General features: G+C 35.3%; 1 protein-coding gene across 2 annotated transcripts; it reads right to left on the bottom strand.

Moving 5' to 3' along the window:
• Nucleotides 1-5,512: 5,512 nt before the first annotated feature.
• On the bottom strand, nucleotides 5,513-25,020 carry pak2b (p21 protein (Cdc42/Rac)-activated kinase 2b). 2 transcript variants are annotated; one of them, XM_079889565.1, is made up of 15 exons: nucleotides 24,803-25,020; nucleotides 22,785-22,947; nucleotides 20,819-20,925; nucleotides 16,614-16,761; nucleotides 16,491-16,522; nucleotides 14,585-14,707; nucleotides 13,605-13,743; nucleotides 13,455-13,518; nucleotides 13,334-13,382; nucleotides 13,138-13,250; nucleotides 11,461-11,578; nucleotides 11,231-11,330; nucleotides 8,722-8,918; nucleotides 7,364-7,501; nucleotides 5,513-6,495 (listed from the first exon to the last, which is right to left on the bottom strand). In XM_079889565.1, the coding sequence occupies exons 2-15, from the start codon at nucleotides 22,918-22,920 to the stop codon at nucleotides 6,409-6,411; spliced, it is 1,551 nt and encodes a 516-aa protein (XP_079745691.1). In that variant the 5' UTR covers nucleotides 22,921-22,947; nucleotides 24,803-25,020; the 3' UTR covers nucleotides 5,513-6,408. The 2 variants fall into 2 exon arrangements, with proteins under 2 accessions (XP_079745691.1, XP_079745690.1); XM_079889564.1 differs by having other exon boundaries at nucleotides 22,785-23,061; nucleotides 24,803-25,017.
• Nucleotides 25,021-26,551: the final 1,531 nt, after the last annotated feature.

The raw sequence follows: 26,551 nt of genomic DNA, 5'->3' as shown, positions 1-26,551 counted from the left end.
GTGAAATTAACTAAAACTCATTTCAATTCAAAATATTAATTAATACTAAAGTATATTTATAGTATTTGATAATACTAAAATAGCTCAAATTGAAATAAAAAAATAATAAAAGCTATACAGACAAATCAAAAAACAAAAATGACAAAAACACAACAAAATTATCGAACTCAAAATAAATTAAAACGAAAACAGAAAGCAGAAAATTAAAAATAAAACGAGATTAATAAATGATGTAAAAAATATTTCTCATTATTAGTTTACTGCATTAGCTAATGTTAACAAATAAAACCTTGTAAAGCGTTACTGAGTTTCCAGTAAAATCACACATGACCTGTTCAATTCTACCTCGTATTATTGTAAATGAGAATTTCACAAATCAAAAAGTCGCAGAGACAAAAACACTGGCCAGTACGGGGATCGAACCCGCGACCTTGGCGTTATTAGCACCACGCTCTAACCAACTGAGCTAACCGGCCTGGGAGAACAAACACAAAAATCAGTGGTCAAAAATAACACAGTAGTGTTGTTTTAAACTACTGATGTCCAAATAGGGGTGGGCGATCTGACGATTTTATATGGTGATCGATCTTGAAAGACGCCAACGATCTACTTTTCAAGTGAATCGTAGAGATCACGATCTGATATCTCATCATAATAGCAGGACTTTTATTTTGATGGCGCGTCTGACTTTTATTTTGACGTTGCTGAGCACACAGTGCTCCTATTATCCGTCTTCATTAGCTTATGGTCTCAGTTTTGTCTAATACATTACTGGATAGAACTGTTAAACAAAGAAAGTAAACTATATACGAAAAAGTATTTATTTTATATTATTAGTAACAGAAAGGCAAATGCTATAATACTTTCTAATTTACCATCAGCATTCAGCAAAAGCGTATTTATATAATTAAAATAAATCTTTGAATATCTAATAAACATTTAATTTTACACACCTTGCATCAGATATTCTGAAGTGTGCATTTGTAGCATGCATGAACGTGTTAATCTGTGGAACACACGATGGACAAACTTTAAACTCCTGATTTTAAACTATGCTGCGCTATATTTAGTTGCTATGGAAGCTTGTTTCCGCCACAAAATAAAACATTTTAAAAGATAATTGCGACTTTTTATCTCACAATTGCGAGTGTACATCTCGCAATTCTGACTTTATTTCTCAGAATTGTGAGATATAAAGTCATAATTGCGTGAAATAAAGTCGCAATTGCGTGTTATAAAGTCAGAATTGCGAGATATAAAGTCATAATTGCGTGAAATAAACTCGCAATTGCGTGTTATAAAGTCAGAATTGAGTGTTATAAAGTCAGAATTCTGACTTTTTTTCTCGCAATTGCGACTTTATATCACGCAATTCTGACTTTATAACACATAATTGCGAGTTTATATCTCGCAATTCTGACATCTTTTCTCAGAATTGTGAGATATAAACTCACAATTGTGAGATGTAAAGTCCAATTCTAAGGAAAAAAAGACAGATTTTTTTTTTTACCTCAGAATAGTTTGTATCTCACAATTCTGACTTTATAACACGCAATTGCGACTTTATATCATGCAATTCTGACTTTATATCTCGCAATTGCGACTTTATTTCTCAGAATTGCGACTTTATTTCTCACAATTCTGACTTCATATCTCGCAATTCTGAGAAAAAAAGTCACAATTCTGACTTGATATATCGCAATTGTGAGAAAAAAAGTCAGAATTGTGAGATAAAAAGTCGCAATTATTATTATTTATTTATTATTCAGTGGCGGAAACAAGCTTCCATAAGTTGCCCATTGTCATATTCGTGTAATTTTCCCTGTGCTGAATGTAAAATTAGAGTTACCTTGTCTTTATTTGAAAAAATATGATTCCTGAGTGCCCAGTTGGCTACACTTTCTTTTTATTCATATTTTTTCAAAAAAAAAAAAAAAAAAAAAACAAATTATGAAATATACTATAATACAATTACAGAATCAAGAAGTTACAAGTTACAAGTCTTAGTTTAAAGATTTAATTTGTTTCAGATTATTTAAATATTAATTCATATATATATATATATATATATATATATATATATATATATATATATATATATATATATGTGCAATATAAGTCCATTCGTGAAATTTCCACACTACTAAATATTCCACGGTCAACTGTTAGTGGTATCATAACAAAGTGGAAGCAATTGGGAACAACAGCAACTCGGCCACAAAATGGTAGCAGAAGTGCCAGATTTGCATAATTGGGAAGAATGCGTTTCAGATCGTGGATTGTGATTGTTTCTTATAAGATTGTGATATGAAATTATGGGAAGATCGGCCACCCCATGTCCAAGTACTTTTTTTTTTTGCCTCCCAAGTACTTTTAAAGTTACTTCTTTAAAGTCAGTGGGAAAATTGCTAGAAAAACAAGTCAAGTAAAAGAGTAGCAAGTATCTTTTTCTTTTCTTAAGTAAACTGATCTACTAGTGAGATTTTATCTTTAATGTAAAAATGAAACAATTTGTTATTTTTCAGTGATCGTAGGTTTATATATACAAAGAGAAGTCTAAAAACGAGAGTTCTCCTGTGAATACACATGGAGAAAAAGTGTAATCTCCCCGTCGGGGAATCGAACCCCGGTCTCCCGCGTGACAGGCGGGGATACTTACCACTATACTAACGAGGAGTGATGATGTGAGCTTCACACAGCCCATTTGTTTCAACACTAGGGTTACTGTCTTCAATGTCTGATTTTAACTTGTTTAAAGATTTTGTTGTGATATAAAAAAAAAATAGGCAGAGCAAGTTTTGCAGTGTTATAGTGACAACATAACACTGTTTTAACTCAAATCTTACCTTAAGGTTGTATTGCGGCACTTCTTATGTTGGGGGCTCCTGATCTGAATCTCTTACTTTGAAGCGCTCGTTATTTCTAATCAGGGTCTGAAATAGAAATTAGCACAATATGTAACTTAACATGCAATTTGATCAAATATTTGTTGTTAGAACAGTAAATGTAATGGGATCTCAATAGAAAGTCCCATACAGTGACGTGATTTATGGATTAATGAGCGGTCAGAACATTGACCACTGTTTACAAGTCTCAACACCACACACTTGAACACAAATAAAAAAAGCATTTGTTTTTAAGTGTGTAAAAGATCTTCAAAAAGATCTACTGCATTGGCCGGGAATCGAACCCGGGCCTCCCGCGTGGCAGGCGAGAATTCTACCACTGAACCACCAATGCTCGCATGATGGTCTCTTTTGCGCAACACATTTTGTGTTGTAACAGTATCAGTACTGCATTACTAAAAACATGTTCACTGTATATCCATTACTATAAATCTCAGCAGTCAACGCATGAAGACTAACTAAAAAAATACTCACCTCCAACAGATACTCAATGTCCCAACAGGGAGCTCCCCTTTGAGAAGAGAAAAAATACATGAACAACGTATGAACTTAGGCCTACATGAATGCAACTTATAAAGAATAGCATAATGTCCCTGAACTTAAACACTGGAGTCCCAGACCTATAGACAGTTGTTAAAAACTGTAGCCTAAAGAACAAGTCAAGCTATCTTTACAGAGAAACGTTTTTGGAATGAGTTTGGTATTAAACAACCACTAGGTGGCGCAACAACCCAAAGATTTATAGCCTACCGGTATGTTAATGCTTATAGCACCAATAATTCTATTGGATTAAGGTCATTTTTTACTTTGATTTTGAAACAGTGATTAATTTTTCACTCAATATTAATGGTTTTCACAAACTGACAGAGGTTTTGACAGCTCAAGATCAAGAGTTCTGAGATCAAAGGTTGCAATTTGATCTACTGAGCAAAATAAGCTTTACTTAAACATGCATCAATGCTAATATCCAAGAAAGCCTGCTGTAATAACAATAACTATAACTATATATATATATATATATATATATATATACATACATATATATATATATATATATTAGTAAACGAAAACACATAATTTAGGCTACGTTAAATTAAGGTTGAAAGATGTTTGTGTGCTGGAAACTGCACTTCGGCTGATCTGACAAGGATAATACTGACACCCAAGTTAAAAACTCATCAATTTACATAAGAAAAACAAAAATAAATATTTTTGGTTTGTTGTGTGGGCCTAATGGGATAACTTATCTTGAGATTGAGCTCGCTATTCGACAACTTGCTCAAGAACAAGTAACATAGAAACATAGACATAGAAACTTATCTTAATAAAATAAAGAACGTTTAAGAGTTACTAGTACAGATGACTAAATCGTTAAAACTCAAACTTTAAAAAAGGTCACGACAAATAGGCCTATAACTTAGCGTAGCCTATACCCACCACAGCTTGAGCCGAAATTGAATTTCGTTTTTATGAAATGAAGATGAAAATCTTGGATGAAAGCCTTTGTATAACAGAAAACCCTTTAACTAATAAAACTTTGCCACTTAGTCTTCGAACAAATGTAAAAATTTAACTTAATACGTAGGCTACTCACCAACAAGAAGCGCCCGTAATGATCATGTAGTTCATCTCCACCCAAAAAGCTGTTTTTAACGCCAAATTACTTAAATAACTTTAATGTTTCCTTCAGGAGTGAATTCCAGATCAGAATGGGCAACTTTAAACAGAAATAATCGATGACTTCGATCTTCGCTGGGCTTCGTCATGATGCTCGTCCTCCTGACTGCTTGCGCGACCGTTGAGGTTTGTATTTTTGCGGCGGGAAAGAAAATAGCGCCCCCAAAATGTACACAATTGTGCAGATTTGCTTATAATACTGCTCGTCTGTGTGTGTGTGTGTTTTTTTTTATAGTGTAAAACTTAATAAAGGAATTGCTTATTAACATTAAAATGGATTATTAGCGAATTTCAGCTATTTAGTACCTTTTCATGATCCTATCATGTTTGAATAAATTGGGGTAAAAATATATTTAAATATTTATACATTTGGAAATCATTTTACTTTTCTTTAATTAAAACACAAGTGAATTTAAAATAATTTTGCTTTGAGCAGATGTTTTTAACTAACAAGCTAGGTCCAGATCAACCTCCAGAAAATCTAATAATTTTTGATCGAAAAACAAGTATTGATTTGATGAATTTCCTTATGATTTGTGATAGTTTTTGTCCCACTCTAAAACAGTCCACACCCTGTTAGATGAAATTACATATGTAAAGATATCAAATTCAAAGAAAAGTCAAAAGGGTAAAACACTAAAAATATTAAAGGTTAAAAATAGCTTCTAGTTGACATTCAATTTAACTCTGAAAATCACTCACTAAGCAAATTATTGTGTAAATATGGTCAAGCTTAAGCACTTAAACTTAATGATAGCTTGATTAACATTTCTGAAAGGCTACTAAACCATTTTAAAGAAAAAAATCCTTACATTTCAACACATGCAACATATTCATTTAGTTGGACAAGTCAAAGAGCTCAAATGTTGCTGTATGACAGGAATGACCCCATTAACTCATGAGAAGGTTTAAACAGACTACAAAAGAGCCCTAGAGAGAGTTTATTCTAATCTCAAGTTTCAAGTCCTCTTTTAATGAAGAACAAGAGATGTACACAATGTTGCAATGACTGTACTGTTCACAGAATTTGCAGGAATCCGGCTTTTACTTGCAAAACAAGTGACTGAAAAGCATAAAAATAGTTATCAATTCTTACATCAAGACTTATCGACAACTGCATTTACTTCATAATAAACTGTTAGTTACTAAAACAAACAAGAAAGTGTTCATGTACACAAACATACACATCTAATCTACGTGTCCTGCTTTCGGTTAACTACATCAACTGAAATGCTACGCTTCTTCGAAGTACGTCATATACACATTTCATCACATGAAAGTTTCGTCTCAGGTTAGAGGAAGTTCAATGGCAAAAATCTGCCTCTTTAGACAAAGTATAAAGGTGTTTGCTGGAATAACAACAAAGGCACAAGTGACTACAAAAATCATTCACTGCTCGCAGTTGGTGTGTATTAGTAAGGTGCTCTTCCCTTCGGGTCAAGAACAGGAGTAGGCTTACACAGTTTTCAGTCATGATTCTGGCTACAGAAAGACTAACAAAAGGTCTCCAGCTGGATAAGAAATCACCATAATTGATTTGTGTCATCAATTATGGAGCATATGAGGTCTACAAAAGCCAAAGATTGGAAGAGTTCACACATAAAACAGATAAAGTCCAACAAGAATCTAATGAGAGCAGGAGGACATCTAATACCCCCCAATACCACAGCGGTTTAAAAACAGGCAAAGACCCAAATTAAATGCTTGGAGTTTTGTTTTGGCAACATGGATATGTTGTTGACACTGGTAAAAACACCTGGCACAGATTTCGAGAGTGTTCAGCAGTTCGCGGTGCTTTCGGGCACAGCTCGTTCGTAGCGGGAGGCTAGCGGTTGTTCTTCATGGCGTCCTTGGCAGCCAAAATGAGAGGAGTGAGACTCGAGAGAGGTTTGGCCAACTTCAGGAAGGGATGCTGAGGAGACACAAGGTTTGATCAATCAATAAGTTTACACAAGTCATGCTATTCCTTAATCGCTAGATTCTGCTTATCAATTCCGATTCCTAATTTTGATTCCAATAAGGTAAAAAAAAAAAAACCCCAACAACTTAGATATCATTCACATTGCAAAACATTTAATTGTAACTGAATATCATGAACAAAAACCAACAGGCTAAAGAACACTTACACAAGGAATTTTGCCTATGGTTTAAAAATACCATAGAAAAACAACTAGCCAAACTAATATAAATTTCCAGCATTATTAAATTCAAGTAAACACTCAGTAATTAAAAAAGAACAAGTAAAAAATTAACAAATCGCAAACAAAGTTATAACTGAACAAAGATACGATTGAAATAAACAGTGTTTTAAGATTTTCAGTTATTCAGGTACAGAAACTGTAATCAAATGTAAAATAACACTGTACTTTTTACGTAAAAAATAAATTACAAATATATAGTTACAGAAGTTATTCAATCAAAAACGAGTTAATTTTCTCTTTGTCTTTTGTTGTTTGACTATAGTTATTATAGAGACGGCAACAGGAATATTAGGCTGCTGTCACTTTAAGAGTTGCCCATGGTTACACACGCCTGCAGAACTGAAAACAACACCCGAAACGTCTCGCGATCTTGAATGGTTTAAAATCACATTTTCTTGGACGTGTGTGACGTCCCGCCCTTGAATTGTTTAAAGTCCTTTTGAAATGCTCACAAAGGAATCGATAAGAGGAATAGAAATTTAAATTTTATAACAAGTATCCGATTCCTGACCTCAATTCTGGAATCGATTTTCAATTCCCAAACCTAATCGCTAGTACTATAGTTGCTGGCTGGTTTACCTGCAAAAGCTCTTTGCTTCCACCCCTCTTCTCCACGTCCATTTCCAGACAGCGACTCAGGAAGTCTCTGAAGATGGGCGATAACTTTTCAGGACTCTGCAACTCTGGAGTCCCATTGGTGGCAATCAGATAGAGCGCCTGAGGAAGAAAGAGTTCGAGACTTTAGTAGGGCTGCCCCCTAATAGTCGACTAACCGTTAGTCGACTAGAAGAGGCTTAGTCGACCAAAATTCTATTAGTCGTTTAGTCGCAGAAAACAAACTGAAAAAGTGGCGAAATCACGCAGGCTGTAACGGACAGATCGTTAACGGTAGGAAATCCAAAAATTAATTTATCGACCTCAAATACGGCAAAGACGCTTTGTTGCTGCGTCGATCAAAGTGGAGCGCAGTATTGGCGAGCTCGCGGGCACGCCGCGGTCAAAGTTAAAAATAGTTCAACTTTTGCCGCTGCGCTCAGTGACGATTACCCGCGCTGCCTATAAAAACGGGGCATCCAAACAAGCGCGGAAATCAAAATGAAAACTCCGCCTACTTTTGCTCTGGCCAGCGTAGCGCTAATCGCTCTGTATCTGAAGGGCTACATTTTATTTCTCCATTTAATAAACAAACTATTCAGTCAGATAGGTATTTGTTGTGAAAGAAATACAGTTACAATTTCAAGCATTTTATCCAAAATTTAAGCACTTTTCAAACCATGAAAACACAACATCAAAATTCAAGCATTTTCAAGGATTTCAAGCACCCGTACGAACCCTGTAGGCGATACGTATCATTTGAGTTTAACTTAAAATACTAAATTTTTGGTCATACAGATAAGAGTAATGCAAAGTGTGAAGGGTTTACCTTTATTTTTGTAAACTCACAAAACGTTGTTTTTGTAAAATAATGGTGCTTTCTGTCGATTCGGTCTTGAACTTGAGCACATCACAGGCATGAGAAATAAATCTATAGAAAGCTTGAAATTTTTACATTTGAATGAACATAAATATTCTACGATTATGTAATCCGCATGAAACGTGCATATAGGCACGTCCACCACTGTGGAGATGACGAGGCAGGATCGTCGACTTAATCTCTGCAGCCGAAAACAGAAAACATTACCAATAAATTTGTGCGCTGATTAGGCTATACGTATTTTATATAGGCAACTAAAGGTGCATTATTTTGATTTATGGCTTATTAATGTGAACGAGCGATTAGTCGAATAGTGGCTTAAATGAACGACTAATAGTCGACAAGAAAGATCTTTAGTCGAGGGCAGCCCTAGAAGATTCTAGTTGCATTGTCAATGGACTCAAATCGGCAATTCAAATCGAACCTCAAACAAGTTGTTGGGGAATCAGTGGCACCAACATACCCTCAGTGGGTTCTCGTTGAGGTACGGCGGTTCTCCCTCCACCATCTCGATGGCCATGATGCCCAGGGACCAGATGTCGACTTTGGGTCCGTAGGCTTTGCGCGTCACGACCTCCGGAGCCATCCAATATGGCGTGCCTACCATAGTGCTCCTCTTACTCTGTTCAGGAGTGATCTGGGCACAAAACCCAAAGTCCGCTGCAAAGGAGACAATAGAAAGTTTAGAGACATTTCTAGACCTGGTTTGTGTAATTTCATTGTCTTGAGGATTTCAATATCGTGAGCAAAATCCATTAATTCCTATAGGAACCCTTGCAATCGGGAGTGTCATGTGAGGGCGAAAAAATTCCCCACACGGATTTTGTTCATGTTCAAGTTGGTTCGCTAATCAACAGAAAGCTGCCTGGTTTGAAAGTGACTTTGAGTGAGCAGTGCTTAATGCATCTCTACGCTTTTGACAATGGACCTTTTTTGCATGCTAAATGTCACTAATGCACCTTTAGATGGAACCTATAGACCTTAGTATCAGTAGATGCCATATTTGAAGCCAATAAAAACAAGGATGGGATAGATTGAAGAACAGCTAGTTTAGTAGGTCATACGGTTGCATACTTTGGTGTCGTTGATCAAGATGGTGCAACACCAAAAATACATCATTCCAAAACAATTCCAATGGACTTTGGGAGGGGATAAAACGTTATGGAAACTAGATGTGACCCAAAAACTTAAAGGATTAGTTCACTTCAGAATTAAAATTTCCTGTCTTTCTTTCTTCAGTGGAAAAGAAATGAAGGTTTTTGAGGAAAACATTTCAGGATGTTTCTCCATATAGTGACTTCAATGGGGTCCAACAGGTTGAAGGTCCAAATGTGAGTTTCAGTGCAGCTTCAAAGTCTCGACACGATCCAGCCGAGGAATAAGAGTCTTATCTAGACAAACCATTGCTGATTTAAAAAAAATAAAAAAAAATAAAATTATATTAGGGCTGTTAAACGATTAATCGCATCCAAAATAAAAGTTTGTTTTTACATAATACGTGTGTGTACGGTGTATAATTATTTTCTATATATAAATACGCACACATGCATGTATACATTTAAGAAATATTTGCATGTATATACTGTGTATATATATTTATATTATATATAATTTAAATTATATATAAATATTTTATATATAAATAACACATTTTTCTTAAATATATATGCATGTGTGTGTATTTATATATAGAAAATAATTATACTCCGTACACAGACATAAATTATGTAAACAAACTTTTATTTTGGATGCGATTAATCGCGATTAATCGTTTGACAGCCCTAATTTATATACTTTTTAACCACAAATGCTAGTCTAGCACTGGCTGTGATGCATCACACATTACGTAATCATGTTGAAAGGTCACGCGTGACGTAGGCAGATGAACCGACCTAGTGTTTACAAAGCGAACGTTCAAAGACTAAGACAAACGTTATTTACAAAAAAAAAAAAAAACACGTATAGCAACAATTTCGGACAATTTTACATCACAGCTAGTGCAAGACGAGCATTTGTGGTTAAAAAGTATATAAATGTTTATTTTTTTTAATAAAATGGCGGATGGTTTGTCTAGATAAGACTCTTATTCCTCGGCTGGATCGTGTCGAGACTTTGAAGCTGCACTGAAACTCACATTTGGACCTTCAACCCGTTGGACCCCATTGAAGACACTATATGGAGAAACATCCTGGAATGTTTTCCTCAAAAACCTTCATTTCTTTACGACTGAAGAAAGAAAGACATGAATATCTTGGATGACGTGGGGGGGGGGGGGGGGTAAATTATCAGAAAATTTTAATCCTGAAGTGAACTAATCCTTGAAGGAATACAGTTATCGGCCCCATTTATGAAACATGAGCAAATTGCTCGGAAAACCTGAATTACGTCAATTAAATGGAACAATTGACAAAAATGTTGTTTCATAACAAACTTAGACAGAAGTTTGTTTTGCTTGTTTCATGATTAACAGCTAACAGTCTTGTTTTCATTTGCATCTAATTAAATGCCACCTACCATCAAGCCAATTACAGATTTTATTAGTTTAGGGCTAGTTTGATTCACACTGCATGTCTTGGGTGAAAAACTTCTGAAGAAATGCTGAGATGATGAACATGACGCAGGCGTGCACTAAACATTATCAGCGTACATCAAAATACTATCATCTCTTCACATGCATTTTAAGTGCTGTTGGGTACTTTTTTCACTTGAATATCTGTCATTAGTCTGTTTGTACATCTATAGTTAACAGCCTTCTTTGCCGTTTCTTTAGTCACCTAGTTTTGGCTCACAAGAGCTCTACCGTTCAGAGCGAGCTGCTAAACCAAGCCAAACCAAACATGACGCTTCATGCGTCTGAGAGAGCCATGTGTGAAGGCACCTTTCAGTGAGAGTGTGCCTAACCACAATCAACATCTTTGTTCTGTGTTCTGAACTTCATGCTCACTGCAAAGTCGTAAAAACCGAGAACATACTGAGCTTGACAGAACCGTCCATTCCCAGAAGCACGTTGTCACTCTTGATGTCTCGATGAATGACCTGATTAGCGTGCAGAAACTCCAGTGCTTGCAAACACTGTGAGATAACAGACAAGAGGAAGGTCATTAGTTAAGCGCCTCGGCTACTTCCTGAACACAGCTCAGTTGTGCTTTAATCATCAGGGTTTCCCCCTAAACCATAAGTCGTAAATCTAGCTTCAACGCACCTCTCGGCACACAGCGGCGATCTGAGCCTCGTCCATGCACGTTTCTGTGACGACATCTGTGAGCGAGCCGCCAGCCAAGTACTCCATCACTACAAACAGCTCCTCACCTACCAGAAAACTGGAGCACACACACAATGAACACTCTTAAAACTTCACGGCATCATTAGCGGTTTACATCCAAAGTTACGAATTTAACTTGTGCTAAATCGCATAAAACATTCGTGAGCACTGTTCCCATCCCATGTGTTCAAGAGAACAAAACGATCACTTCCTGGAAAACTAGTGCGAAGTATTAAAAATGGAAGTTTCTGTAGCTCTTTTTTAAGCACGTTATAAAGTACACAATAACAATGCTTTCCTACACAAATTACGCAGTAACATTTTATTCTTGCATAATAAAATTATGCAAAAACGCAACAAGAAACAGAGTTATCCAATCAAAGATGTGTTGAGGTAAAAGGCACATGAGCTTTTGTTTTACATGGAGGAATTTATTCGTTAAAAATAGGGGTGTGACGATCTCTTGTTCCACGAGATCTCGCAATATTAAAAGGTGACGATATTTCTCGTTGATACCAGCATTAGTGAGTTGAGTTTGTGGCAAAACCTTTTACAGTGCTTGCATTATATTATTCTGTCTTTTACTGCATATGAGAAATAAACATATGCGCTGCAGGTTTCAGAGTGAAGCGTGGCGCTTTATTTACATGCCTATATGTTACGCGTTTCTTCCAGCAACCCATTCACAGTAATAATTCTCCACACAAACTCAAGTCTCTGCATTTGCTGTTTGTTTGGGTTTCAAATAACATGCATTTGGGAACTCATATAAAACTCAAGACTGTATATGAGTTTCCAGATGCATGTTATTTGAAACCCAAACAAACAGCAAACACCCTTTTGTGTTTCATAGTTATCATTTTCATGGTTGGAGCGTCTCAAACTCAAACTTGTATAACGTTGATCTGGCGATGCAATGTGTGCCATTTCACCAGATTTGTAAGATAAATAATTTATAAACGTATGCCAACACATCAATATATGTTTCTAAATATGCAAATTAACGCGATTTCAAAATAAAAGTTTAAATTCTTGCTCTAAGTTTGCATGTTTTAATGTCCACACGTTCAAGAAATTACAGTGGCTGTAGCATTTCTATCGTAAAGTGGCAGCCAAATATTAAAGGAACACTCCACCTGGTCGTGTAACTACTCATGTAACTATTTAAATAGGGAAAACGTGGAGGTGTTTGGTCGCTTCTAACTTCATCTCTGTTTGGATCCTAATGAATGAACTGGGCTAAGCTAAGTGCTATCAAAGTGTCGCCGCGCGACAGAGCGATTGAGTGCACGCACTGAGATGAGAGAGGTATGTATCAACTCGTCTTAGTTAAGGGAATAACAGTTTAATATGAAAAAAGAGTGGAGTGTTCCTTTAAAGATTAAGTTAACATTTGATTTAAATGTTGTTTGGCCAATATTAAACAAGGATTCGATCTGCTGTAAAGCGTAACAATCATGGCCGCCGGCGCCCTCTGCAGTATTTGTCATAATACGTGATGCACATAAGATAATTATGTATAATCAGGAAACATTAGCTATTGTTCAAAAGGAGTTTCCAAATGATGAGGTCTGGAGGTCAAGGTCAAGTTGATGTTGTTCCTTGAAGAAGGTTTACCTGTCTAAGAAGTTGACAATGTTTGGGTTTTTCAGCTCCTTCATCACGAGGATTTCATTGATGATTAGCTCTTTCTTGGGCTGCTTCTGCAGGTTGATCTGCTTGATGGCCACCTGAGAGACAAGACACGCATTGCAATGATGAGAATGTGGAAAAACTAAGAAAAACAAATCCATTTCTCTCTCTTTTGCGTTACCTCCTGTCCAGTGGCGACGTCGATGGCGGTGAACACTGTTCCCGAAGCTCTGTGGACAGAAACAATGATTAATTTCCATTCAATGAACATGAACATGAACATGCAAAATTATCGGACCTACCCTTGTCCGATCTTCTCGTATCGTGTATATTTCTTTTTTGGATCTCCAATACTGACGATGGTTCCTGTCGGAGAACAAACAGAGGACACGTGATTTGAGTCTCGCTAAAAAAGTGAAACTGCGCAAATAACTACGTATAAAGTGACGTACTGAGCTTGTCCATGATCTCCTCGTCGGTCATCTTGCCCTTTTTGGGTCTCTGTCGGTCGGTGGCCTTCGACGCGACCTCACTTTCTGGAGACGTCACGGGGGGAGGGAGGGGGTCGATGACCGATGGTCGAGTGTATACCTGAAATCATAAATGTGAATAAAAACAAGAATAGTATTTTAGTGATGCACTAATTTATATTATTAGGGGCTTTTGCACCGGAGGAACCTTTTCATAGATCCTAGAACTATTGGCGGAAGTTCCTGGTTTTTGGCGTGTTCGCGCCGCAGGAACTAGGAACGATTTTAGCTCTAGGAACTCCCTTTGGAGGAACTAATTTACTCCTACTTCAGAGTCGGTCTAAACCAGCACTATAGGAACTATCCATGATGTTAGTGTTCGCTGATTGGCCGAACGCACGTGAAACACCAGCACCCGCCATTTTTAAAAAAGCTGTGTAAACACACGGATTATAGCCTTTATATTTACTCCACAAACTAACTCTATGAACAAAACAGTGATAGACGAAGCTCTTAACCTTTAAGCTGAGGAGAAAATCCAACGCAACTTTGAGGAGACCAAGAGAAACATGATTATGTATTTCTGCTCATCAACACTGGACATCAAACACACATCATACACTAATAACTTTTCATTACAGTCTACTTTCTATGTATAACAGTTCTAATAACGTATCAGACAGGACTGTGAGACAGATCGTAAACTAATGAACACGGAGAATGTGAGCACTCAGTCGTTCTCAGCGCCGTCAAAATAAAAGTCACAACAACAAGGGTGTCTTTCATCACTTCAAAGTTTCTACCAGTTCCTACTGGCGCTGCGAACGCAATCAGGAAAAGTTCTCGGGGAACCACCCTGGTGGCTAGTTCCTATAACCAAGTTCCCAGAACTATCCGGTGCGAAAGCCCCTATAGACTATACTTGTATTTTTAGGTGAACTATTCCTCTAATGGCTTCTTACGCTCTTAGTGTGTTCTGGTCGAGGTGCGACAACAGGCGGTGGCGCCTCCTCATCGTCATCTTCTTCATCATCATCATCCACAGTTTTGATTGGGGACGAAGGCTCTGGTGTTTTTTTGACAGGCTTAGGTTTTAGGGAAGGAAAGCAGTGTAATTATATTCGGAAAGGATCAGGTTTAGTCAAAAAACCTGTAAAAACATTTTTGTTGCTTGAAATAAAATAAACATTACATTAAAATGATTTTTTTTATAATTATTTATTTTATAAACCTAGTTTTTATTTATTTATTTTTAAATTAAATTTAAGTTGATAAGTTCAATTAAAAGTTTAAGTCTAAGGGTTATTATTGTTAACTAAAACAAAATCGTAAAAAAAAAACATTTTGTAGCAGTAAATAAAATAAATGTTATCTGAATTAAAATAAAGTATGAAAAAAATTTTAATTACTTTATTTCAGCTAGTTGCTAACATTGCTAACAACTCGATGTACTAAAATAAATAAAAATGAAATAAAAATGAATAACAACTATAGACAATTATAGTTTAAGTATAAATAAATTTATACATATAAAAATGACCAAAAAAACAACAAAATTACTATACGTTACTTGAAATAAAATAGATATTAAATAAGTGTATATTAGGGTTATCCATAGTTAAATTAAATAAAAAATTGAAATAAACCATAAAACACATTGTTGCTTTAAATAAAATACATTTTAACCAAAAAAAATAAAAAATAAAATTAAACTTACTTTATTTCAGCTAGTTGCCAATATTGTTCATTATTTAGCTTAACGATGTACTAAAATAACTAAAACTGAAATAAAAAAAATGTATAAAAACTAAAGACAATTTAAAAACAAAAAACAACAAAATTACGACACGTTACTTGAAATAAAATAAACATTAACATAAAATGAATAAGAAAAATTAACTGAATTTTTGTTGCTTTAAATAAAATAAACATTAACTGAAATAAAATAAAACGAAATATAAAAAACTTAATTTATACCAGCTAGTTGCCAACATTTTTCATTACTTCGTTTAACTTGTACTAAAATAAAAAAAACTGAAATAAAAATGAATGAAAAATGTATATACATTTATAAAAAAAACAAAAACTTTTGTGACAACAAAATAACAAACTTTAATCAAAATTAAAACGGAAAATATAAAAATAAAAACCAATTCAAAATATTAATAAAAACTATAATAAGATACTAAAATAACACTGGTTTATATTTCAGCCAAAGCAACATTTCACCTTATCATTTAGTTTAACATGACGTGCATAAAAAAAGAAATAATAATAAAAAATGAATAAATAAATGAACGAATAAAAAATTACAAAAAGACACTTTTTGTTACTAAACCTTTAAAATGCAAATGAAAACAGAGAATCCACAACTAAAAACTGAGTGTGACTCTGGATCACAAAACCAGTCACGAGTCGCACTGGTATATTTGTGGCAATAGCCAACAATACATTGAATGGGTCAAAATTATAGATTTTTATATTATAGAGAATTATAGATGCCAAAAATCATTAGGATATTAAGTAAAGATCATGTTCCATGAAGATATTTAGTAAATTTCCTACCGTAAATATATAAAACATTTATTTTTGTGAATGAATGCAGCACAATCGGCAACATAAATGCACAACTTTAAAGGAGATTTTCTCAATGTTTCGATTTTTTTGCACCCTCAGATTCCAGATTTTCAATAGTTGTATCTCGGCCAAATACTGTCCTATCCTAACAAACCATACATCACTGGAAAGCTTATTTATTCAGCTTTTAGATGATGTATAAATCTCAATTTCAAAAAATTGACCCTTGCGACTGGTTTTGTGGTCCAGGGTCAACAAATACAGCATCTCAATGAGTGTAAAACAACATACCGATTGTTCACCAGAGGGAAATCCATCCTTCTCTACACATAAACAAGAGGAGAAAAGCGGGTCAGTACGACATGCCGTGACACTGGAGCTCATATCACCACACACACCGGCGCTCCGGCAGACCTGAGGAGAAGCTGAGGTACTTCTGCCGGCCGTTGCCCGTGGAGTCGTAGAACTTCAGGACGTCCAGAACGGCTTGTGGGTTCTTCTTCTGCTCGGACTTGGTGATGTTGGAGGTCTGCAATAATCTGGCCCACTGCTCCGGCATTCCCTGCGGGACACGGAGAAACCACACTTAAGTCACCATTTATACAGCGCTTCGTCAAAGCAGAGACCAGGAGACGTTGGGATATCTTTCAACAGAAATTGCTCTTTATTGAGAACTCGCTGTGCATTGCTGTAGTCAAGTCAAGTCTAACTCAAACAGTATACATTGTAGTTTATATATATTCCAAGGGGGAGGGATTTACATAAAGGGCGGGGGCATGTAAATGAAGTAGCCTACATGAGTCAGCTCGTTTACAGAGATTTCCTGATCTCATCCGCATAACAGTGTCATTCAAATGATCCAATCAGCCTGACAGTATCACCCATACCTTCACAAAAACGTTATCATCTCCGCGTAAACTTCAAAAACGCGAATCTGCGAAAACACTGACGCACATGCGTATTACGTCTTTAGTCTATAGGAATGTGCGTTTGAATATACACTAACGTTCAAAAGTTTGGGGTCAGTAAGATTTTTTAACGTTTTTAAAAGAAGTCTTCTGCTCACCAAGGCTGCATTTATTTGATAAAAAAAAAAAAAAAAAAAAAATAATATTGTGAAATATTATGACAATTTAAAATGACTGTTTTCTATTTTAATATATTTTAAAGTGTAATTTATTCCTGTGATCAAAGCATCATTACTCCAGTCTTCAGTGTCACATGATCCTTCAGAAATCACTCTAATATGATGATTTGATGCTCAAGAAACATTTATGATTATTATCAATGTTGAAAACAGTTTTTTACATTTTTATTCTTTGATGAACAGAAAGTTCAGAAGAACAGCATTTATTTAAAATAGAATATTTTGTAACATTATAAATGTCTTTACTGTAACGTTTGATCAGTTTAACTCATCCTTGATGAATAAAAGTATTGATTTATTTTATTTATTTTGAACGGTAGTGTTTAATGTTACAAAAGCTTCTATTTCCGATAAATGCTGTTCTTTTGAACTTTCTATTCATCAAAGAATCCTGAAATAAAAATGTAAATAACTGTTTTCAACACTGATAATAATCATAAATGTTTCTTGATCATCAAATCATCATATTAGAGTGATTTCTGAAGGATCATGTGACACTGAAGACTGGAGTAATGATGCTTTGATCACAGGAATAAATTACACTCGACTATATATTCACATAGAAAACAGTTACTTTACATTATAATAATATTTCACAATATTACTGTTTTTGTTTGTATTTTTAATCAAATAAATGCAGCCTTGGTGAGCAGAAGAGACTTCTTTTAAAAACATTAAAAATCTTACTGACCCCAAACTTTTGAAAGCGCAGGCGTGTAGTCTTTCTTTACAAATTGACGAAGTAAAGTGCGGAGGAGGAAACAAACGGGGGCTCGTCCGGGATCTCTCGGGACAATTAACATTGGCACGAACTTTGTGGGATCATATCTTCGCATGAGAATGTCATAGAGACTTGCGGGTGAGCTCATTTGACTCTCCAAGCAAGAAGCCAATAAGCAGTGATGTAACAACGACATAGCCACGCCCTAGCAACCAGTTACAGCACCCTAGCAACCATCCCATAGACTTGAAAAAAGGTGAGGGATAACTCTGGATCAGAACCTGTTTTGACTCAGACTGGCAAGTAGTCTTTAAATATCCAAATACACACCCAGTCTATTAGTTTCAGCAGGGAAACTGTCTAGCCACGCCCTAGCAACCATTTACAGCACCCTAGCAACATGAATAAGCCATATTTCAGCACCAGAGACAGGGATTGGCAGTTTGTTTCTGGATAGGCCTATAAAAATGTTGATAAAATGTAAAGTATTTTCTCGGGCTCTTGTTTTAAATGTTTTTGTACAAGCAGGACGTGGCGGTTGGTCGGTGTGGTATTTGCCCCGCACCTCCTCCACTGTGATTGGACGGCTGGGTAAAAGGTGACAGTGATGCAACGCTCACATTGAAAACAGTTGAAAAAATACGGCCGTAAACTTTGTACAACATTACAATAACAACTATATTGAATCTTTAGGTTTATATTTGATAGAAATAAAACATTACAACATTATAACAACAACAACTACATAAAACCTTTCCGTTTAATATTTGATAGGAATTTTTAAAAAATATATGTTTTTACATTGGGTATATTATTAGATTTTTTTTTATTAAGCTAAAATAAAGAAAAAGAAAAAAACATACAACTACGCATCTTAACAACTACATAAAATCCCTCAAACTCATGTTTAAAAAGCAATCCTAAGAATTTCCACATTGAAACTTTGAACAACCACTAAAAACATTGATTATTGAAATTTCTGAATGAAAATGTTATCTAGCAATAATTAAAGGTGCAGTGTGTAATATTTAGGAGGATATGTTGACAGAAATGCAATATCATATCCATACCTATGCTATGCTTTCAGTGGTGTGTAAAGGCCTTACATAATGAACCGTTATGTGTTTATAAGCTTAGAATGAGCATTTCTCTCTACACACACCACGGGTCCGCTTACATCGACATGTTTCTACGGTGGCCCTGAACGGACAAACGCGTTTCATCACTATGTTGTTCTCCGTGTGAAGAAGGAAGCTAAAGTCAGAGAATAAAACACTGACACAATTAGGGCTGGGTATCGATTCAGATTTTACAAATCGATTCGATTTCGATTCTCAAGCTCTCAATTCGATTCGATTTCGATTCTCGATTCTCGATTCGATTTCCGATTTCGATTCTCGATTCGATTTTGATTCTAAATTCGATTTCGATTCCACTCAATGAATAGCCTATATATTTAATACAAATCCTATATTTATAAAAAAAAAAAAAGAAAAAAAGAAAGTAAAGTGAACATAAGTTTGGAAGTGGTTAATTAATAAAAAGAAATTAAGAGCTACCAACCTGTATATTAAACATACAATAAATAGACAGGGTTTTGATGCAAGATGAAAAATTTATGCTGAAAATTGGACAAGTCAGAACAGTCGCATGCCTTGATCAAACAGGTTAAAAATCCTCATATAAACCCATAAAAAAAACTTGCATATATTTTATCTGTCTAGGTAGGACATATAGGCCTACAGAAATTGAATAAAGTTATCAAACAGTCTGCGATGCATTAATTCTAAAGTATATATAGACTAATCCTTATTAAAGTTACAAAAGTTATTTAGTCAAGAGCAGTGAGTGTTTTTATCTGTTCCCTTTGTTCTTTGATTAACTTTAATGACAGAGATAATTAGTGGCTACTGTGTACTGTCCCTTTAAGAGACCAACTGCTGCTAACAGAGACGCGGATCTCACACGCGCCTCATCATTCACGTTCATCATAAGACTGCTCTTATGTTATGAAGATACTCGACAAAAAGACATTTTGGCATAATTGTGTGTGTTATTGTTCGTTCAAGCACGAAAGAGAACTGTATTCTGGGCTGTCTTGTGCGCACGCACGATATCAGCTCGAGTCTTTCTGTGTCACAGGACATTCGTCATTGCGTAGGCTTGACATCGCGATTGCGATATGATTAATTGTGCAGCACTAGTTGAGGTTATTTTATGATTAAGATAAAACAAACATAAAATCTCACAGCATTAGCTATAAAATGGAGTTTGCAAGCCTATGAACAGTGGAGGAAAACTAATACTGGCTTTTGGGTAATAGATAAATAAATATGGGAAAAAATCGATTCGTGGCGTTTGAGAATCGATTTTGAATCGACCACATTTTAAAAAACGATTAATCGAAAAATCGATTTTTTTGCCCAGCCCTAGACACAATGATGAACAAGAAGCAATTACATATCGATTTACTGAATAATTAAGTAAACCTAGTTTCTTAATTGATCTTTGTAAAGAAACTTCATTGCTGAACTGGCTACGCTCTGCCGTCTCAGACGACGACATCACTTCCTGTCGGCCACCGTAACTTCTGTTGTGTGCAATTCGCAACCTCACCACTAGATGCCGCTAAAAATCACACAGTGCACCTTTAAAGCAGGAATAATGTATAATCAATAAGAAAGTAATTAAATATCAATTAATATAACTCATTATTCAGGCTATATTTGCTGATATAATATGTATACTAACCGTAAACTCGCCAGTAACCGCGTCGAATCCCACGTGGATGGTGTGCTCGAAATCTGAGGGCGGCGAGATCTCCGGCCGCTCTTTATCTCGGTCTTTCCTCCGGCCACCTGTAAAGCCACACACACACACACACACAAACACAGCGTCTCATGAGCATCAGAACTCAGAGATTCACTTTGACCCAGAAAACATGACACGTCTCTGAGATGCGACGCTAATGAAAGTGAGGTGTGAATCGAGGTGATGCATCTCCAGAGACCACGATACGTACAGTAAGATATGAAAGTCAAAGCCAAAGCGTGTCTGTGGGTTTGATGAGCCCTGAGAATGTGACGACGGGGGTAAAAGGCACTTAGAAACGTCTTAATGCAAATGTGTATAATGGTTTATTTAAGAGGAGACAATAAAGAATAAACACACTTAAACTTATTTTCAACATCCACATTTTAGGTTTAAATATTGAGTAATTTAGTTGAAGTTTTGGTGCACTGTCACGTTTTCCAATCATATTTTTGTGACGATTGCATTTTTAAAAGTACAAATGAACTAGGTAAGCCTCTGAAAATTAAAATCAGTTCCTAAAAACTGCATGTATAATATCACGACAAACAATAATGCTGATTATTATTAAAATGCGTCCTAAAGTGACAGCAGCCTAATAAACCTGATGCAGTATGCCATTAATGTTAAACAAGGAACAAAAGAAAAAGAAACAAAACAACTCAATGCTCTTGACTGAATAACTTTTGTAACTTTAATTTTAAATTTAATTTAATTTATAAATTATGCAGTGAAGACTCTGAAGTGTTTGATAACTTATGGATATTTCCTAGCCTGATTAAAACCAGACCATTCTCAGTAGTAACTGAGTTATGGTCTGGCAAAGCTTCATTAATAACTCATTTCCAACGGACGTCGCTCAAATGCCTCTGGGCGCAATTGGATAGACCTAAAACCAATCAGAGCGATCGTCATCGTGTAAAGCCATATGCTGCGTCCCAATTCGCCTAAGTTACACTACGCCATAAAAGTATGTACTCTTTTTGTGAAGAAAAGGTATTTACTTTTGAATGTGTAGCAAAAAAGTAGGCAAGCTTTGGGACATACTACTTCGTCATCTTTATCGGACGGATCTGTCGCGTGCATCCCGTCACGTAAACTGCCCTGTCAATCATCGTGTCACAGTTAAAATCCTCTATTAAATCTAATTTAACTTCCTACCGTTTCGGAGAGAAATGTAGTAGCACGTTCATCTGCCAGTGGGTCTTTCATGGAGACTGTCCTCATGTGTTCGCAATTTGAATATAATAATGCATTTAAAAGTTGAACGGACGTCGCTCAAATGCCTCTGGGCGCAATTGGATAGACCTAAAACCAATTAGAGCAATCGTCATCGTGTAAAGCCCGCCTCAACGTTTCTGATTGGTGCCACGATTTCGACGGCATGGAAATGGGCTTGAATGAGAAGTATCCCTTTAACGTTAGATGCGATTAACAGCAATTAATTACGCCGTGCATCATATCATATGCGGTATGACTTGGAAGTGTTTACGTTTATGCTTTGATACCATAGACTGTAAAAAAATATGTTCGTAGTGTGCGTGACGTCACCCGTAGTGTTTCTGAAGAACGTTTCTGAAGCCTAAAGTAGGCGGAGCCAGCAGCCGCCATCATGGCAGCGCGTCACTCCCGGATAAACGAAAATATGCGGCGAGGCGGATTAGCTGAGGAGACGTGACGCTAACAGCAGACAAACGGCTAGTAGTGACCACCTGTCACTCAAGTGGCCACGCCCTTAATTATGCAGAACTTTAAGGCTTAATATAATTTAAACGGATGAGTTATAAAAAAGCTTCACTGCCCTCAAAGTCGTCATGAAGGGCATTTTCTGCTGTAAAGTTTGGCATTTTAAAAAATTAAGTAACCAAATTGGCCGGTGAGTGAAAAAGTAAATTTTGATACGCACCCTTCTCGGCTCCGGAGAAGATGGAGATGATCTTGTTGCGCTTGCGCTCCTCCGGCACCGAGGGAAGAGGCTTTGAGCTGTGATTGGCTGCGAGCGCGTGGTCCTTCCCGCCGCCGCTGAAGATCGTGCTACTCATCCTCACGGGCGGAGCGGGCGGCTTGTCCTCCAGATCCCCATTATCACACATGGTCCAGGACGAGAGGAGAGGAGGAGAAGAGGAAAGAAAGGAAGAGTGGGAACGTTTGCAGGTGGAGATAAAGAAAAGGAGGAGTTAGAGCTGGAAGAGCAGAGGGAAGCACAACGGAGAGATGAGCGACACACACGCAACACACACTCGACAGCAGCACACAAACACATTCTGCACAGCTGCCCGTTTATACTTGCACGAAAATAATACGTAAAGGAATTAGACATTAAAAATATATATTTTGCTTAAAAAAATGTTCTGATTAATTTTAGGACCATTTTATAAATATAAATAATTAAAAAAACAATAATATTTTGATAGTTTTTTGTACATGCTTGTTGATCATGAAAATAATGTCACAATAAAATAATAATAATAATAATATAATTGTCATAAAATTAACATTATTTAATTAATATTAAATAGTAATAAATTCATATTAATGGAAAAAATGGAAAATAAATTATATTTTGAATAAAGAATTTTCAGATTATTTTTTAAGGACTATCAGATCCATTTTATAAATATTTAATTATCATGAAAATAATGTCACAATAAATTAGTAACTGCGGTAAAAATGAACAATGATTATTACTGTTAAAAATGTATAAACGAATATAAATGGGGAAAAATAAAACAAATAAATTAATATTTTGCATACAAATATTCAGACGATTTTTTAGGATGGGAACCATTTTATGCTTGATATTTATAAAAAAGTGAGGAAAAATTAACAATTGTTGTCCTTAAAATTAACAATAATTAATTAGTACTATTAAATAATAATAATAATAATAATAATATGTAAACCAACTTTAAAAAAAAAGGTTTAATTTATGCAAAATATAATTTCTTGTTTCTTTCACCAGTTTGCTTAATTATAATGAAAATAATAAATAAATATTAAAGGAAAAACATTTTTGGATAAATAATTTTCAGATGGTCATTTTATGCTTATTATTTATCATGAAAAAAATGGCAAAATAAATTAATAATTGTTCTTACACTTAGATGACTTAGCAATGATTATTACTATTAAATAATAATAATAATAATAATAATAATAATAATAATAATAAGTATATATGGGGAAAAAACAAAACAAATAAATTTATATTTTGCATACAAATATTCAGACAATTTTTAGGACCATCAGAACTAATTCTTGTCCTAGTACAAATAAATAATAATAATAATAATAATAATAATATTAAAAATAACAACACAATGTAAACCATAAAATCAACATTAAAATTGAATTCATGAAAAATATATTTGTTTCCTTTAACCAGTTTGCTTAATTATAATGAAAATAATGTCAGAGTAAATTAATAAACTGTCTAAAATGAATAATTATTTCATTAAATAATAATAATAATAATAATAATAATAATAATGACAATAATCTTCCAAATTAAACTATTCTCTTTTTTCCCATTTGTATTTAAATCCTGAAGTAAATCTAATGACATGAAGCCTGGACTCATTAAACCTTCTATATAACTCAGTCTTCAACTCATTAGCACTGTTTAATTATCATATTTAAAGAGATTTTTTGTCTTTATTATTCTTTGCCATGAACAGCCAGGACTGAACCCAGTAAAGCTGAAGCACACACACACAGGCAGAGAGAAACCTGATACAGAAGCAGCAACTGCATTTAAACACACAGACATATGCAGAATATAATAACAGAGGCTTCTCAAACCCTACTGAGCACTGAAGGACACCACTTACACACTCATATCGAGGCTCAAACGAGCTGTCTAGATAGGCAGCACACTAGGCTTTGAGACGCGGCCAGAGAATCTCGGGTTTTGTCGCGACTCACCTGTGAAACTGAAGTCAAACTTCACTTTAAACCGCTCGAACGGGTTCAACAGGAGCGGATTTGTCCGCGTAGAGGCCCGAGGTGACGCGAAAGCCCCGTCTGGCGCTTTCCAGGCTGTTTTCTGCTGTCCACGGGTTTATTTTCTATAGTTTTTTGTGTTGGTTTGGGGAAGGGGAGGCGCCCAGCAGCGTCTCTTTCTGCCCTCGCCTGCAGCAAACAGCCAGAGATCGTTTCCGGTGCGAGTGCATTGTGGGGGAACGACCGACAAAATAAGAGTCTGGCGAATTAAAAATCAATTACTTTTTAATATAACGTAATTAATATATATTGCTATTAACAATTATGTGTATTACAATAATTGATTCATCAGATCAAATACATTAATACGTTAATTTAAGGGTTTATACATGTTTATATTTCAAATAATTAAAGTCTCCCTGTAGTCAATAATTGTAGGCTTTTTAAACTCATCTTTGATCACCAAAATTAGATTTAAGCGTTTGTTTTCCTTGAAAATAGAATAAAATAGCTTTAATGTAACTCGACACGCTTGCCTCATTTTGGTATATGTGGTTCTATGAATATGCAAATGAGCCCCGCCTCCACTCACTCACTCAGCTCAGAGATCCACTGGTTGAAGATCACACGTTGATCTGATTGGTTACAAGGTAGTTTGTGACGTCAGAAACACCAGCGATTTCAAAGCGTGTTTTTGAGACTGTCTTTGGTTCACTGCAGTTTTAAGGAGGAAATACTCAGCAATGCTGTCGACTTATGAATTTACACATGCTTTGTCTTAAAGCATATTAAAAACACCACATAGACACATAAACAACATTAAAAACTGGATTTTCACCACAGAAAAAAATAAATATATATATATATTAGGGCTGTCAAACGATTAATCGCGATTAATCGCATCCAAAATAAAAGTTTGTTTTTACATAATATATGTGTGTGTACGGTGTATAATTATTTTCTATATATAAATACACACACATGCATGTATAAGAAATATTTGCATGTATATACTGTGTATATATATTTATATTATATATAATTTATATTATATATAAATATTTTATATATAAATAACACATTTTTCTTAAATACATATGCATGTGTGTGTATTTATCATAGACTGTAAAAAATATGGACAAAGCGTCTGTGACGTCACCCATAGACTTTCTGAAGAACGGGTTTGAAGCCGTTTATGGGGGGTATGGGCGGCGCCATCTTGGGAAATCCTAACCCCGCCCACCTTCTAACGCAGCGCGCGTCACTCAGCTCGCCTGCCTGCTACTCCGGTTATCTCAGTGTATATTTCAGGCAACGAACTATTTTTTACAGTCTATGGCAACGAAATATGTTATAAAACACCATACTAACTCTTTTCGTTTTCATTTAAAGAAATCTTAAACATTATAGCCACACAAATGTGGTTCAGGCAACGCATATTGATTATATTCAACTGCACATAACGTTTGCCTATTTATGAAAAACAAAACAAAATATAACACAAACCTGCCTCTTTTCATTTTAAATATAATATAAAAATATTAAACATTTTATGGTCCAGGCAATATGTGCATTTGTACTAAACAACAGATTTTGCAGTAAACAACATTACATATCATCTTCGTTGTATTAAAATTTAAAATGACAAAAACTCAACACAGTCTCTTTTTGTTAAATTTCAGTTTTATCAATGTTAGCCATTATAAAAGTATAAGTAAAAGGTATAAGAAG

Source organism: Squalius cephalus, assembly GCF_949319135.1.
Source record: "Squalius cephalus genome assembly, chromosome: 13".
NCBI classification, from domain to species: Eukaryota; Metazoa; Chordata; class Actinopteri; order Cypriniformes; family Leuciscidae; genus Squalius; species Squalius cephalus.
The sequence above is the reverse complement of the archived record's forward strand: the minus strand, read 5'-3'. Positions and strand labels throughout refer to the sequence as shown.

Bases quoted from the DNA above. Each gene is read 5' to 3' on its own strand.
- pak2b (XM_079889564.1), bottom strand. From the start codon at position 22,971: ATGTGTGATAATGGGGATCTGGAGGACAAGCCGCCCGCTCCGCCCGTG. The intron at 13,383-13,454 runs GTAGGTCCGATA...TTCTGTCCACAG, and splicing joins TACGAGAAGATCGGACAAGG to AGCTTCGGGAACAGTGTTCA. The intron at 8,919-11,230 runs GTATGTTCTCGG...TCTCCTTTGCAG, and splicing joins GGACGGTTCTGTCAAGCTCA to CGGACTTTGGGTTTTGTGCC.